This window comes from Bufo bufo, chromosome 2 (assembly GCF_905171765.1).
Source record: "Bufo bufo chromosome 2, aBufBuf1.1, whole genome shotgun sequence".
Taxonomy (NCBI): Eukaryota; Metazoa; Chordata; class Amphibia; order Anura; family Bufonidae; genus Bufo; species Bufo bufo.
In genome coordinates, this window is record NC_053390.1 from 169,385,898 (window position 1) to 169,403,910 (window position 18,013).

The 18,013-nt window shown below is 41.8% G+C and overlaps 1 protein-coding gene across 5 annotated transcripts in view; it reads right to left on the bottom strand.

The window, feature by feature from the left end:
* Positions 1–9,865: 9,865 nt before the first annotated feature.
* FEM1C (fem-1 homolog C) overlaps positions 9,866–18,013 on the bottom strand; it is a 29,833-nt gene continuing 21,685 nt past the window's right edge. For all 5 annotated transcript variants that reach the window (XM_040421646.1, XM_040421651.1, XM_040421648.1 and 2 more), the window contains one exon: positions 9,866–11,243. In XM_040421646.1, coding sequence (XP_040277580.1) covers positions 9,934–11,243 — 1,310 coding nt within the window. In that variant the 3' untranslated portion in view covers positions 9,866–9,933. The remainder of the gene's footprint in view (positions 11,244–18,013) is intronic.

The window sequence follows — 18,013 nt, forward strand, 5'->3', positions numbered from 1 at the left end:
AGTAAGTGTAAAAGAACCCCGACATTGCCATCTGTAAAATATGCAGCTTTTTGTGCTACACCTTTTTGTTTCCCACATGGCACTGTGCGGCTTCAGCACTTGTTCTAAAAGATCCTTCCCTCCCATATACGTTTTGTAGGCCAGGATGAAGTCTGGCACAGGGATAGTGGTACGTTGTACATGGACAATGGAGCCTAGGGAAGCTAAAGTACCTGTGGAAGTTAGAAACTTACACAGTGGTATGCTGTTATACAAGTCATCGAGAAAGAGGAGGTAACCCTGGTCCAGTAGTGGGTTCACTAAAGCCCACACTATTTCCCAATAACTCCTTGGATAGGGGCACATTTTGGGGATTTTATCGGTGTTCTTCCCTTCATAAGCCTAGACCCTGTGGATGTACCATGAGATACTCTCGCACCACTTATACATTTTACTGCTTAATGCTAAACCTTGCTCACTTGGTGGGGAGGTATTGGAGAAATTTCAACCTCCCTATAAAATGTATAATGTATAAATGTATGCAAAAGATTATCTGGGGCGCACACCTCAGTACATTTGGTGCTAAGTGGTCAAAGGACTGTCCCAATTTTAAATATACGGTCTCAGGTAATTTTGGGATACACATTGTGCACTGGCTGGTGGGGTTGAACAAATAATGTGAGATTTTGGGCATTGAATTTCTGGGCATATAAATGAATTAGTTTGGGCCACTATTAGTTTGGGCCACTATTACATTTATAAACTCTTCAGACAAAGAAGGCTTCTGAAAAAAAAAAAATAATAATAATAAAAAAAAAAATATATACACACACACACACACACACACACACACACACACACACACACACACACATACATACATACACACACACACACATACACCCCACAGGTTTCTGTGATGTAAAAAAAATGAAAAAACTTAAATCTTTTAGGTAGAGGGAAGAAAAAAAAATATAAAAATATAATATGGTTGCATAAGTGTGCACATCCTTAAACTAATACTTTGTTGAAGCACCTTTTGATTTTATTACAGCACTCCATCTTTTTGGGTATAAGTCTATCAGCATGGCACATTTTGACTTGGCAAGATTTGCCCACTCTTCTTTGCAAAAACACTCCAAATCTGTCAGATTGCGAGGGCATCTCCTGCGCACAGCCCTCTTCCGATCACCCCACAAATTTTCAATCGGATTCAGGTCTGGGCTCTGGCTGGGCCATTCCAAAACTTTAATCTTCTTCTGGTGAAGCCATTCCTTTGTTGATTTGTATGCTTTGGGTCGTTGTCATGCTCAAAGATGAAGTTCCTCTTCATGTTCTGCTTTCTAGCAGAAGCCAGAAGGTTTTGTGCCAATATTGACTGGTATTTGGAACTGTTCATAATTCCCTCTAGCTTAACTAAGGCCCCAGTTCCAGCTGAAGAAAAACAGCCCCTTGGCATGATGCTGCCACTACCATGCTTCATGTATGGTGTTCTTTTGGTGATGTGCACTGTTGTTTTTGGGCCAAACATATATTTTGGAATTATGGCCAAAAAGTTCAACCTTGGTTTCATCAGACCATAACACCTTTTCCCACATGCTTTTGGGAGACTTCAGATGTGTTTTTGCAAAATGTAGCCTGGCTTGGAGGTTTTTCTTCGTAAGAAAAGGCTTTCGTCTTGCCACTCTACCCCATAGCCCAGACATATGAAGAATACGGGAGATTGCTGTCACATGTACCACACAACCAGTACTTGCCAGATATTCCTGCAGCTCCTTTAATGTTGCTGTAGGCCTCTTGGTATCCTCCCAGCCCAGTTTTCTTCTCGTCTTTTCATCAATTTTGGAGGGACGTCCAGTTCTTGGTAATGTCACTGTTGTGCCATATTTTCTCCACTTGATGATGACTGCCTTCACTGTGTTCCATGGTATATCTAATGCCTTGGAAATTCTTTTGTGCCCTTCTCCTGACTGATACCGTTTAACAATGAGATCCCTCTGATGCTTTGGAAGCTCTCTGTGGACAATGGCTTTTGCTGTGGGATGCGACTAAGAAATCAGAGGCACTTTAAATGATGGCAGGTGTATGCTGACTCCTATTTAACATGATTTGGAATGGGATTGCTTAATTCTGAACACAGCTACATCCCCAGTTATAAGAGGGTGTGCACACTTATGCAACCACATTTTTTTGTTTTGTTTTCTTCCCTCCACCTAAAAGATCAGTTTGTTTTTCAATTATGTTGTACAGTTTATAGGTCACATTAAAAAGGTGGAAAAAGTTCTAAAATGATTTATCCTATTTTCACAGAAACCTGACATTTTAACAGATGTGTGTAGACTTTTTATATCCACTGTATGTGTGTGTGTAATATATATATATATATATATATATATATATATACACACACACACACACACACACATATACATACACACACACTGCTCAAAAAAATAAAGGGAACACAAAAATAACATCCTAGATCTGAGTTAATTAAATATTCTTCTGAAATACTTTGTTCTTTACATAGTTGAATGTGCTGACAACAAAATCACACAAAAATTAAAATCAAATTTTTCAACCCATGGAGGTCTGGATTTGGAGTCACCCTCAAAATTAAAGTGGAAAACACACTACAGGCTGATCCAACTTTGATGTAATGTCCTTAAAACAAGTCAAAATGAGGCTCAGTAGTGTGTGGCCTCCACGTGCCTGTATGACCTTCCTACAACGCCTGTGTAGGCTCCTGATGAGGTGGCGGACGGTCTCCTGAGGGATCTCCTCCCAGACCTGGACTAAAGCATCTGCCAACTCCTGGACAGTCTGTGGTGCAACGTGACGTTGGTGGACAGAGCGAGACATGATGTCCCAGATGTGCTCAATTGGATTCAGGTCTGGGGAACGGGCGGGCCAGTCCATAGCATCAATGCCTTCGTCTTGCAGGAACTGCTGACACACTCCAGCCACATGAGGTCTAGCATTGTCTTGCATTAAGAGGAACCCAGGGCCAACTGCACCAGCATATGGTCTCACAAGGGGTCTGAGGATCTCATCTCGGTACCTAATGGCAGTCAGGCTACCTCAGGCGAGCACATGGAGGGCTGTGCGGCCCTCCAAAGAAATGCCACCCCACACCATTACTGACCCAATGCCAAACCGGTCATGCTGGAGGATATTGCAGGCAGCAGAACGTTCTCCACGGCGTCTCCAGACTCTGTCACGTCTGTGACATGTGCTCAGTGTGAACCTGCTTTCATCAGTGAAGAGCACAGGGCAGCAGTGGCGAATTTGCCAATCTTGGTGTTCTCTGGAAAATGCCAAACGTCCTGCACGGTGTTGGGCTGTAAGCACAACCTCCACCTGTGGACGTCAGGCCCTCATGGAGTCTGTTTCTGACCGTTTGAGCAGACACATGCACATTTGTGGCCTGCTGGAGGTCATTTTGCAGGGCTCTGGCAGTGCTCCTCCTTGCACAAAGGAGGAGGTAGCGGTCCTGCTGCTGGGTTGTTGCCCTCCTACGGCCTCCTCCACGTCTCCTGATGTACTGGCCTTCCTCCTGGTAGCGCCTCCATGCTCTGGACACTACGCTGACAGACACAGCAAACCTTCTTGCCACAACTCGCATTGATGTGCCATCCTGGATAAGCTGCACTACCTGAGCCACTTGTGTGGGTTGTAGACTCCATCTCATGCTACCACTAGAGTGAAAGCACCGCCAGCATTCAAAAGTGACCAAAACATCAGCCAGGAAGCATAGGAACTGAGAAGTGGTCTGTGGTTACCACCTGCAGAACCACTCCTTTATTGGGGGTGTCTTGCTAATTGCCTATAATTTCCACCTGTTGTCTATCCCATTTGCACAACAGCATGTGAAATGGATTGTCACTCAGTGTTGCTTCCTAAGTGGACAGTTTGATTTCACGGAAGTGTGATTGACTTGGAGTTACATTGTGTTGTTTAAGTGTTCCCTTTATTTTTTTGAGCAGTGTATATATATATATATTATATATAACAAAAATCGGACTGCACTCCAAAAGACTCTTCAATAAGTCAATGTGTTTTATTCACCCATAAAGTGGCAAAGAGCGATGTTTTGGCTCATACATGAGCCTTTCTCAAGCATTGGTACAAAATGAACAGCACACATATAAAAATGTATCAATCAAGGTAATCCGTGAAAAGACATAATTGGTAATTAAAAAAAATACAGGTACAAAATGTCAAAATACATAAAAAAATCAATGATCATCCCCAAAGGGTAAAGTGACATGTGCATATGATGAATCAAATACATGATATAATAGATTACATACAGTACCATCAAATGTGCATAATTGAATCCAACTGTATCGCATCAATTTGTAATCAGTGCATACAATTTAATTAATGTTATCATAAGAGGGAGGAGGAGACTAGTTACTACCTGGAAGATCGATGAAGCCCACGCATACCATCGCACCGAATGGCATGTCTACAGGTTACCTCTGCGCATGTTCCGGCTGCATTAAGTCATCAGTATCGGGCCAAAAGGAGACACACGCTCGCCTGCTGATGACCCAAGCGGCGCACGTATGAATCACATGTACTGCCCATAATCTGACGGCTGGAGAAGGCGGCGCATTGATTTTTTTTTATGTATTTTGACATATTTTGTACCTGTATTTTTTTAATTACCAATTATGTCTTTTCACTGATTACCTTGATTGATACACTTTTATATGTGTGCTGTTCATTTTGTACCAATGCTTGAGAAAGGCTCATGTATGAGCCGAAACGTCGCTCTTTGCCACTTTATGGGTGAAATAAAACACATTGACTTATTGAAGTCTTTTGGAGTGCAGTCCGATTTGTGTTTTATACAAGTGGGTAAGCACCTATTGCCATACTTGGACCTTGCACCCTCCTTCTTTCCTTTTGGATGGTGCTGCCGGTGGTTTGTTCTACTATATATTTTTTTATAAATTTTTTTCTGTGACACCCATAATGTCAATGTCAACCAGGATTCTTGAGCTGATCATCCCTGGCGTGGGATCCATATGGGATCAGTCTGGGGGGAGGCTGTTTAAGCTGCTGTCTTGGGGGAGGGTCTCTCAGCACTGGATGAAGAGGAGAAGACAATAAGGGCAAATGCCTCCTCAACCGAATATACTGTTTGGATGATTGCTAAATTTTATAAGGGAGTGTAAAGTGTGTTAATTTTATTTATTCACAGGAATATGGATAAATTGGATTTTAAAAGGAAAAGCTACTGTGGCAGATGAGAGGTTAATCAGAGGCAGGAGGCTCCCGCCAACCCTCACCCCATGACAATTATGGCTATTTTTTTCTTCTAAAGTTCTTTTTTTTTTTTAAAGTAGTAAAACATCGTAAGGGTACTTTCACACTAGCGTTATTCTTTTCCGGTATTGAGTTCCGTCACAGGAGCTCAATACCGGGGAAAAACTGATCCGATTTATCCTAATGCATTCAGAATGGAGAGCACTCCGTTCAGTATGCATCAGTTCAGTCCCTCTTACGTTTTTTGGCCGGACAAAAATACCGCAGCATGGCTGCAGTTCTCTCTGGCCAAAAATCTTGAACACATGCCGTAATGCCAGATCCGGCATTGCGGTCTGCACATAACTTTAAAAATGAGAAAAATTAATAAATATCGGATCAATTTTTTTTATTTTTATGACAACCGGAAAGACGGAACCGGTATTGCAATGCATTTGTAAGACGGATCCGCCTCTGGATCCGTCTCACAAATACATCAGTTTTTGTCCGGATTTCCGGATCCGGCAGGCAGTTCCTGTGATGGAACTGCCTGCCGGAATCCTCTGCCGCAAGTGTGAAAGTACCCTAAAAACTATATAAATTTGGTGTTGCTGTAACCATATTGACACAAAGAATAAGATCATCATGCTATTTTTTTTTTATTTCATCCAAAAAAAATAAAAAATATTTTCTCCATTCTTTTTAATACAAGATATGGTAAACTGAATGGTGTTAATAAAAAGCACAGGACCACAAAAAATAAAAAAAAAAGCCCTCAGTTATAGTAATGGGGTAAGCATTGCTATTGGAAGGTGGGGAGGAGAAATTTTTTTTTTTTTTTTTCCTGGTTCTGAAGGGGGTTAAATTCAATATGAACAAGACTTAAACAAAGCCATAAAGTCTCAGGCAAAGGGCAATTTGCAGACCGTACATGGCCGCAAATATAATCGAAAATACTTATTCTCTGCAATTGCGGCCAAGAATAGGACATTCATTTTTATTTTTTTTTGTGGGGCTGAGGAACAGAGCCACGGTGTGCTGTCTGCATCTTTTGTGGCCCCACTGAAATGAATGGGTCCGCAAAATTGTGGAACGGATGCGGATTCATTCATACAGCAGTCTGAATGAGCCCTCAGGCCTTATGCACACAAATGTAGTTTGGGTCTGCATCGGAGCTGCATATTGTGACCGAGTAACTTCAACGAGGCCGCAAAAGATGTGCTGTCGGCATCCGTACATACGTTCCCCTGCAAAACAAAAAAAATAAAACACACACACAGTCAGGTCCATAAATATTGGGTCATCGACACGATTCTAACATTTTTGGCTCTATACACCACCACAATGGATTTGAAATGAAGCAAACAAGATGTGCTTTAACTGCAGACTGTCAGCTTTAATTTGAGGGTATTTACATCCAAATCAGGTGAACGGTGCAGGAATTACAACAGTTTGCATATGTGCCTCCCACTTGTTAAGGAACCAAAATTAATGGGACATAATAATAATCATAAATCAAACTTTCACTTTTTAAATACTTGGTTGCAAATACTTTGCAGTCAATTACAGCCTGAAGTCTGGAACGCATAGACATCACCAGACGCTGGGTTTCATCCCTGGTGATGCTCTGCCAGGTCTCTACTGCAACTGTCTTCAGTTCCTGCTTGTTCTTGGGGCATTTTCCCTTCAGTTTTGTCTTCAGCAAGTGAAATGCATGCTCAATCAGATTCAGGTCAGGTGATTGACTTGGCCATTGCATAACATTCCACTTCTTTCCCTTAAACTCTTTGGTTGCTTTTACAGTATGATTTGGGTCATAATCCATCTGCACTGTGAAGCGCCGTCCAATCAGTTCTGAAGCATTTGGCAGAATACGAGCAGATAATATTGCCCGAAACACTTCAGAATTCATCCTGCTGCTTTTGTCAGCAGTCACATCATCAATAAATACAAGAGAACCAGTTCCATTGGCAGCCATACATGCCCACGCCATGACACTACCACCACCATGCTTCACTGATGAGGTGGTGTGCTTAGGATCATGAGCAGTTCCTTTCCTTCTCCATACTCTTCTCTTCCCATCACTCTGGTACAAGTTGATCTTGGTCTCATCTGTCCACAGGATGTTGTTCCAGAACTGTGAAGGCTTTTTTAGATGTCGTTTGGCAAACTCTAATCTGGCCTTCCTGTTTTTGAGGCTCACCAATGCTTTACATCTTGTGGTGAACCCTCTGTATTCACTCTGGTGAAGTCTTCTCTTGATTGTTGACTTTGACACACATACACCTACCTCCCGGAGAGTGTTCTTTATCTGGCCAACTGTTGTGAAGGGTGTTTTCTTCACCAGAGAAAGAATTCTTCAGTCATCCACCACAGTTGTTTTCCGTGGTCTTCCGGGTCTTTTGTTGTTGCTGAGCTCACCGATGCGTTCCTTCTTTTTAAGAATGTTCCAAACAGTTGTTTTGGCCGCGCCTAATGTTTTTGCTATCTCTCCGATGGGTTTGTTTTGTTTTTTTCAGCCTAATGATGGCTTGCTTCACTGATAGTGACAGCTCCTTGGATCTCATATTGAGAGTTGACAGCAACAGATTCCAAATACAAATAGCACACTTGAAATGAACTCTGGACCTTTTATCTGCTCATTGTAATTGGGATAATGAGGGAATAACACACACCTGGCCATGGAACAGCTGAGAAGCCAATTGTCCCATTACTTTTGGTTCCTTAACAAGTGGGAAGCACATATGATGCACACCTGATTTTGATGTAAATACCCTCAAATTAAAGCTGACAGTCTGCAGTTAAAGCACATCTTGTTTGTTTCATTTCAAATCTATTGTGGTGGTATATAGTATAGAGCCAAAAATGTTAGAATTGTGTCGATGTCCCAATATTTAAGGACCTGACTGTATAAACACTTACTACATAATAGATGCCATTTACCGAAAATGAGAAACTAACTTTCTAGCTATTATTTTCTAGCCCTTTCCTTCCTGTCACAGCATTAGGTAGAAATATGTACTAAAAGGTGCACACTCTTTACTAAATTGAATGAATCTTACATGAGTATGTATATTTAAAAAAAATAATAATAATCCAAAGTCAGTTCAGTATTTTCTTCAAGCAATCCACGTTTTTTTTTTTTTCATTGAATAGTTTTTATTGTAAGACATTTGCAGGGCCAATATAAAGGTTATTCCGGAACAATAAAGTGCTGTTAATCACCTGAATCTTGTTTGTGCGCTCTACACTCCTTATGACCACATCAAGCCCTTCTTGCCATAGAGAAAAAAAATAGGAGGGTATAACGGGTGAACGTGACAAACCAACAACTTTATGGACTGCAAATGTAAAGTTATGAAAACTTCTTCAAAAAGGCCTGAAGCCCATGAAAAAGCCATGCCAAGGCGTGCGGGAAAGGCTTACTTGAAAACAGAAAGGACATTAATGCAAATATATATATATGACAAGCCCTGGCAAACTGACTTCCTACCCTTTTCTGAACACCCTCCCTATGTATTATGCAGCATGCCACATGGGCAACCATCTCTGCATTTCCTGCACATTTAATTTAAAGGGACCCCCCCGCCCAAAAAAAGTACCCATCATGTCCTTAAAAATCCAATCCATTGGTAATTTTTAAGGTGGTTGAACTAGCTTTTTCTCAGCCGTCTCACTAGCTATCCTTCTCCATTTCGTCACTAGCTTAAAATCACCGCTTTCGTAATATATATCGTCAGCGAGACCGCGGACAAAAAGAATATGGTCATTTAAGCCTATTTTATACAGGATCACGCCTAGAGCGAGGAGCCTAAAAAACTGGTAGGATAATGTCCCTTCAAAGCAAAATACTAGGTGAAAGCAATAAAGGAATACCAGGCCTTCTGCACAAGCATGTTAAGTGCTAAATTTAATTCTAAGGACTTAACAAGGCAGAGTATTCTCAACCTATAGAGATCGCCAGTCACATCAGATAAAGGAAAAGCAATATTGAAAGAAGATGTTTTTGCCTGCAGAAATACAGCAAGAAATCCAATAAAAATAGCCATGCTGCTTAGTGCAGAGTAGAAATTTCAACCAACTGCGAATCGGGTTTTAATTGGGCTGGCAAAATGCTGCATAGAAGTATGCTAATACACACAACAGTCATGTCTAAGCCAGTGCATAGAGGAGATAAAGCACTTATGGTAATTGCAAACATTAACATGTTCATAAAGCTTTTACAACTTAGCAAATGGTCCATAGAAAGAGAGATACCCATCCACGCACTGGAAGTGAAAGGTCTGGCGATTACAAGAGCAGAAAAAAGAAAAAGAAAAAAGAAAAAAAAAAAAAAAAGCACACACCTTAGACATGTATAAAGGAGAAAAAAAAAAATATCCACTAAATCAGCATGGCCAAGGATGGAAAAAAAGCCACAGAAAAGAAACCAAATGGAAACAGATTCTGGCAGATTTTGCAGGTCAAGGTGCTGAAGTTTCAAATTGTGGAGGAAAAAAAATAAAAATAAATCATTTATCAAATTTTCATACAGGTCAACCAATCCTTTCACCGCTGATGGAACGAGATTAGACATTCAGACATTACCAGCCGATGCATAACTGATGTTTCCCCATTAACGGTACTTTTGTAAGAAACCAACAGTCCGAGCACCCCCCCCCCCCCTCCAGTTGTACTCCCAGAAGTCCCACAGAAGCGTCATCTATGAAGCAGCACAAAGCATTCCAGCTTCTCAGGGATTTGCTTTCTGTATTGTAGATTGTGTTTGACGATCACGCGTGCCGCCAGACACTGCAGGGTGGTATGATTGATGGGCTGGATCAAGTTCTTGGCCATTTCCTTCTCATCCAATAAGTCACAGGCAGTTTGGTTGTGCACGTTCGTAGAGTCAAAGTGTGCCCCGGACTTTACAAGCAGATTCATGATATCCGGATGATTGTTGAGTGCTGCGATGTGTAGGGGGCTGTTCTCTTCGGAGTCTCTGACGTTAACGTCGGCGCCACATTCCAACAAAATGGCGGTCACCTGAAGAGAGGGAAATTTGCAAACAGGGTAGCGGCCAACACAAGTGGTGTTTTTGTCTACAGCCAGGTGCAGAGGGCTAAAGTTGTTTTTTCCTTTGGGATGCAGCTTAAGGAACCTATAGATATTCTGTTTTTTCAAGTGCTCTTGCTCTGCGCTGCAGGGTACCTTCTCCAGCAAACAGATCAAGTGCAAAATAATAGAAAGGGCCTTGTTTAACTGGATTTGGTCAGGCGGCGTGGTTGCAGGTCTGACTGCTCTGTCTATCTCTAAAACGCTTTTGCACAGAACACCCATAAGGTCATCAAAAGTTACTGTAGTGTCAAACAAGCCTTTGGCTCGGTCCTGAAGCATGAAGGAAAAAAGCTCAGCAAAAGATAGCAAACTACTAGCGGTCATGGGACTTAAAGGATCCAAGTTGTTCTGCTGCATCTCCAAGGCATACTTCCATAAATTAATGCAACGCTTGAAGTTCCCAGAGTCTGCATAAACTGCACCTCGGTACCGGATATAATAGGAGGTATCTGGATGTGATGGACCCAAGATTCGCTCCCTTATCAAAAGCGCTTGCATCCTCATCTCATCGGGGTCAGCAATAAGGTTGTCCAATTCTTCAGCAGTATTAACCTCCTTGGCATAGTCATAAGCCATTATTAGAGCCTGCGGCACAGGCTTACTGAGGACATTAGTCCTATCACTGTACCTCATATCCATAGCTCTCTTCCAATACTTTAAGGCACCAAGAAGGTCCCGCTTTTTGTCAACAAATGTAGCTCCAAGGAGTTCAAGCGCATTGATGCGCTCAGTTTTACTGGTCTGTGGGTGTAGGGTAAGGAAATCAACAATATTTGTGTGGCCGGTCACGCTGGCGGAAAGCAGTGGTGTCATTCCATACCCATCTTTTTCCATCCGAGCTCCGTATTTCAGAAGCATTTTCATTATTTCCAAGCTTCCTGATTCAGCACAATCATGCAAGGCGGTATTTCCTGAAAAGAGAAATACCAGAGTTAAAATGAAAAGTCATACGACATGGAAAAAACAGAAGAGAAAGTAAAAACACTGCAGACAATTACAGACTAAGGGTGCATTCACACGATTGTATGCATTTTGCAGGCCGCAAAAAATACGGGTGACATCCTTTGTTGCATTGTTTTTTTGTTTTTCATTTTTTTGCAGATCCATTGCTAAAATGCCTGTGCTGGTCTGTAAAACGGACAAGAATAGGACATGTTCTCTCTTTTTTGCAAGACTGCGAAACAGACATGCAGATGCGGACAACCTACGGTGTGGTCTGCATTTTCTGCGGCACCATTGAAATGAATGGATGCGGATAGGATGTGGACCTTACAAAATTAATTCAGTGGCTCCCCAGTGCCAGCGACAACTTTCACGCACTTCCAAGTAGGGTTGAGCGGTATACGGGTGATCACGATATACCGCGGTATTAAAAAAACAGCGATATCGCCGTTTCCTAATTACCGCTGTATTTTGTGACGTCATCGAAGCGGGCATGTGTGCTGACCGCTTCTAGCTTCTAAATCTGCGTCCGCCCGCCCCTGCACCTTGCATAGCGCTGAGTACAAACACATTACTTCCTCTCGCTCCTGGCTTCTTCTTGCTCCGCCTCCCTTATTCAAGTCTCCAGACTCCACCCACCATCTGACATCACCGTCCGTCACCCACCCGTGCCGGTTCTATGTGGAGAACTCTGTGTGAGTACTGGGTGTCTCTGGAGACTTTTCCTGTGGCTGCCTCGGTAGTGTGCGCTAATGACAAAATTACAAACTCATTACTTCCCGCAGCCCCCGACTCTCCCTCCTACTTGCTCCCATATTCAAATCTCCGCCCACCGACATCTCATGTCAGAATCGGCGCACACAAGCGAAGCAGCCGCGGGAAAAGTATATTGTAAAGCATTATTGTATGTATGGTGGCCTGTGGCCACAAGACTTTATTAGAACGTCCCCCATACAGTATAACGTCTTTGTGGCCCCCCCATACAGTATAACGTCTCCTTGTGTTTTTTTCTTTTAAACGGGTATTTATCGCAATATATATAGTTATCGCGATAAATTTCTTAATATCGTTATCATCTGAATATTTTTGATAATCGCCCAACCCTACTTCCAAGACATTCCCATTAGAGACCTGGGGTGGACCTTATCTGGGGCAGTGCCAATATGATATAGTTCTTTTATAGACATCATCTTGACTATATGCTTATTTGTTTAAAAAATATATTATAATATATATATAAAAATATATATATATATATATATATATATATATATATATATATATATATATATATATATATTATTATTTTTTTTTTTTTTTAGATGTTTTGGCATTTTAAAAAAAGGGGTGTGGGAATGTGTGGCGGTTAGTCTCAACAGTTAGGACAAGCAAACCCTGACTGCCCGTTTCAGAAGTCTATTGTGTTACAGACATTTATCACTAGCCTGTCAATATTTTATACAAAGCAAAACGTCCATATATAGGTTTATAAAGCTCCAAGATCTGTACTAATGAGTTTAACATCAGATAAGTGGAATACAAAGAGTTAAAATCTCTGAACAAACAACTAAAGATCATATAATTAGGCAGATACTAATTTTAACATTTCTGCTGGTTTCTTTGTTAACCTTGCGCCTCCATGTTTCACGCTGTAATGCTGAAAATAGATGAGAACTAAGCAGGAGAATCCTAATTAACTGCACAGAGGGAATAGGACGCTTAATGCGGTCAGGACTGTACTGTCAGCGACTCAATGGGAACGCGTCACCAAAAATGGTTTCCCAAAGTTAAAACCAGATAAAAAATTTTTTAAAAAAAGGATATGTATTTCTATCAATTTGTTTTTCCTTTACCAATTGCAGATTTATTCTGTTTCCTGAACATGGTTGTAAGGGCAGCCATCTTGCCTGAGCTGTCCTTAAAGGAAATTGGTCACCCAAAATTTTATCTGCCAGTTAAAATCAGATCGTAATGCACAGTTTTTTCTAATTTTTTTATTTTATTTCCTGAACATTATTATGTGGGCAGCCATCTTGCCCGAGCTGTTCTTAACAGCATTAAAAAAAAAAAAATTGCTTTACGGCAGCCACATGGGCCATAGACAGTGGTCAGGAGGGGACCTCAGAGGTCATTGTACGATCAACTATTGTGAATGGTGGATCCTGTCTCATCTGTTATTCTAATCCTGCCTGTAATGGTATCACCTCTGTGTACAGATAGGCAGATAACTGCAGTAAAGTGATCGGATCAAGAAGTGGCGCCAATTATTTGGCTTAGTGGTCAGTGGGAAAACTGCAGGATTTTATGGTTTCATTGCTTAAAGAGGACCTTTCACTAGATAAAAAAATTTAAACTAATACAGACATGGAGAGCAGAGCCCAGGGATCCCCCTGCACTTACTATTATCCCTGGGCGCCGCTCCGTTCGCCCGGTATCTTCATAGTTAGACTCCACCCAGGGGAACCTGCCGGCGTCTTTCTCCCATGCTGTAGCGCAGGCCAATCGCAGTGCTCAGCTCATAGCTCGAGAGAAAAAAAAAACCTCTCAGGCTATGAGCTGAGCGCTGCGATTGGCCAGCGCTACAGCATGGGAGAAAGACGCCGGCAGGTTCCCCTGGGTGGAGCCTAACTATGAAGATACCGGAGCCTATACCGGGCGAACGGAGCGGCGCCCAGGGATAATAAGTGCAGGGGGATCCCTGGGCGCCGCTCTCCATGTCTGTCTAGTTAGTTTAGATTTTTTAATCTAGTGAAAGGTCCTCTTTAAATATAGATATTGACATGGAAAATTAAAAATATCAAAAATTCTTTAAAAATGTGTTAAACGTGATTTAAACAATGGGTCATTTTCTGATGACTTCAAATAAATTGATTATAGCGGCTCACCCACTTGTAATTACGGATATGGAGCTCTGTCGAATTGATTCACCCCGTCAATAGCAATAGGTAGAATTATATTTATATTCAGGACAGGCACTCCTCACTTGTGAATCACTCAGAACAAATGTATCTTTTATATAAACGTTTATTATGCAACCATTACTTTCTTCTACATATTAATTAGTAAAAAAAAAAAAAAAAAAAAAGTATAAAAAAGTAAGAATAAAAGAATATAAAATGAAATGAGGAAATATTATTGACTCAATACAGATATTAGATACATATAAAGCACGCTTGTATAGATTAGGACAATTGGAGATATATATATATATATATATATATATATTTACAGCTCTGTGTGTGTGTATAAATATATATATATATATATATATATATATATATATATATATAATTCCCAGTAGAGTTGGTACAGATATGGATGATAAAATGAAGGTATTTTATATAAACAGCTCAAGATCATGATTGTGTTTTTTCTAGTCACCCAAAGAATATAATTTTATTAGGTGAGAACTTCTTCTTTTGACAATTCCACTGTTTATCCATATAGTTTATGATATATTCAATAGGTGAGTAATGTCCACTGTGTCATTTTCTGATGACACATTTACTTTAAAGTATCATAGTTATACCCTACCCATAGGATAGGGGATAACCAACTGATGGCTGGGGGTCTGCTCCCCACAGATCCTGAGAATGGGGGTCCCGTAGTCTTTATAGAGAGGCAGACCAAGCAATTGCCCTGCTGCTCCATTCATTCTCTATGGGACTGCCGGAGAAAGTACAGTGCTCCGCTGTTTCCACCAGTCCCATAGAGAATAAATGCAGGGGTATGGCACATGCTTGGTCTCCTGCTCCATCGGGACAGGGGACCCCCATTTTCAGGGGTTTTATATGGGGCCTAAGTGATATAAACTGTGATCTTGTGGATTCTCATGGAATCGGATAAAAAAATAACCAGGGGCACAGAGGTGCAGTACAGGCCCAACCAAAGCCATAGGATGCAAAATATGCATCCACAGTAAGGCCATGTGCATCTTAATCCTTACAGGCGTCTTATGGTTATCCTCAATTAGAGTCCATTCACACGTCTGCATGAATGGGTCCGCATCCGTTCTGCAATTTTGCGGAACGGGTGCGGACCCATTCATTTTCCAAGGGGCCGGAAAAGATGCAGACAGCACACTATGTGCTGTCCGCATCCACACTTCTGCCCAAAAAATAGAACATGTCCTATTCTTGTCCGCAATTGCAGACCAGAACAGGCATTTTCTATGAAAGTGCCGGCCATGTACGTTCCGTGTTTTAAGGATCCGCAATTTGTGGACCGCAAAACACGTGCGGTCTTGTGAATGTAGCCTTATATAGCGTGTGATCGTAGCACAATGCAATGTCCTTTTCAGCTGGATGCAAGACACCACTACGGACAGTTTAGCAAGAGGGGGGGGATGGAAGAAAATAACATGACTACAGGATTAATGGTCTGTCAATGAATGTCAGCAGGATGGCGGTGGGTTTCAATATGCTCAGTATTATGGCTCTCAAGGGAGATTGGCCGCCACCAGAGCCGTCTGGCACTAGCTTACTTATTCTTCTATTGCCACAACCCGGCCACCTTTGGTTACAAACTCTAAAAAGTCAAAATTGGTGGCAAACAAAAAAAATTATACAATTTAATTTTTTTTAAAGTTGGCCGATTATATGAAAATGTAATTTCCAGGCCCCCGAACAGTGTAGGCTAAAAACATACAGTAACACGTCCATCCCCGAGTGAAGTCTTTATTAGAAGTTGCACAAGCTTTCCATGTTCTTTGCACACACACCCAGAGAAGGAATGTGCCTGTACTTAGGGTACTGTACATTGGGTTCTGGCCTGTCTATTGAAAATAGGAATCTTGCCAAGCTTTATAGTCCATCACCCGTCACTTCACAAGTGTCTAGGAACAAATAGTTGTCTACTAGAGATGAGCGAATTTCATATTTTGAAATTCGTTCACACTTAGTTTGTTGGTAAAGGGTGAACTGCGTTATGGATTCCGTTACCATGGCCCATAACGCAATTCTATGACGGAATGCCTTTAGAGGCATTCCATCATAATAGAAGTCTATGGGCTGCAAAACGGATCTGTCCGGTTTCCGTTATGCAGGGGAGTCCTCTCCTGTATAACGGAAACGGGACGGTGTTTGGTGTGCCTTCAAAATAACTCAACACACAGCCATTAATGTCTAAACCGCTGGCAACAAAAGGGAGTACACCCCTAAGTGAAAATGGCCAAATTGTGCCCAATTAGCCATTTTCCCACCCCGGTGTCATGTGACTCATTAGTGTTACAAGGTCTCAGGTGGGAATGGTGAGCAGGTGTGTTACATTTGGTTTTATCACCCTCACACTCTACCATACGGGTCACTGGAAGTTCAACATGGCACCTCATGGCAAACAACTCTCTGAGGATCTGAAGAAAAGAATTGTTGCTCTACATAAAGATGGCCTCCTAGGCAATGAGAAGATTGCCAACACCCTGAAACTGAGCTGCAGCACGGTGGCCAAGACCATACAGCGGTTTAACAAAACAGGCTCCACTCAGAACAGGCCTCGCCATGGTCGACCAACGAAGTTGAGTGCACATGCTCAGCGTCCTGTCCAGAGGTTGTCTTTTCAAAATAGACATACGAGTGCTGCCAGCATTGCTGCAGAGGTTAAAGGGGTGGAGGGTCAGCCTGTCAGTGCTCAGACCATATTCATCTGCATGGCAGTCGCCCCAGAAAGAAGCCTCCTTTAAAAGATGATGCACAAGAAAGACCGCAAACAGTTTGTTGAAGACAAGCAGACTAAGGACATGGATTACTGGAACCATGTCCTGTGGTCTGATGAGACCAAGAGAAGCTTATTTGGTTCAGATGGTGTCAGGCGTGTGTGGTGGAAACCAGGATAGTACAAAGCGTGTCTTTCCTACAGTCAAGCATGGTGGTGGGAGTGTCATGGTTTGGGGCTGCATGAGTGCTGCAAGATGTGGGGGGCTACAGTTCATTGAGGGAACCATGAATGCCAACATGTACTGTGACATACTGAAGCTGAGCATGATCCCCTCCCTTCGGAAACTGCCGCAGGGCAGTATTCTGAGGGTAAACCAAATGTACACCGACTACTTTACATTGTATCAAAGTGTCAGATCTTCTGTGTTGTCCCATGAAAAGATATAATAAAATATTTACTAAAATCTGAGGGGTGTACTCACTATTGTGAGATACTGTATGTGTGCATGAAGAGGTGTTAGGTGGCAGCACAGATTATGAAATAGTATACATTACACGTGCCGCCATCTGGAGAGAAATAAATAACTGGAAGGATCAGTAGATACCTTTTCAGTAGTTATTTTAAGGTGGCTGTTACCATGCAAGGAAGACATCCATGTCGGGTAACAAAACTCAAAAGAAAGAGCTGATCCCTGCTGGATTCCTTTCAAACTTCCAGAGTCTTCCAGCCTCTGACTCTGGACGACACTCCACTATCCAAATGTGCACTACAGGGCGATACGGATTGTGTCAGGACCAGTTAAGTTGAATCAGCTTTGTCTGCTATCGTGTTCAGTGCCTCCCGTTTTTTCCATACTGCATCTAAAGCGTTCATTTTAATGGGTCAGTGTACATGAGTAACATTTTTCACGATCTCTGCATTCAGGAAAAATTTCTTTTTATAAAAATATAAAAAAATAAACAAATTAATCACAGCGCGTTCTCTATTGTGCATTTTTCCACACAGCCCTGGCTCCATAGAAGTGAATGGGGCTTGAGTGAAAGACGAAAGGCAACTGATGGTTGCTGGGAGATGTAGATTGTTATAG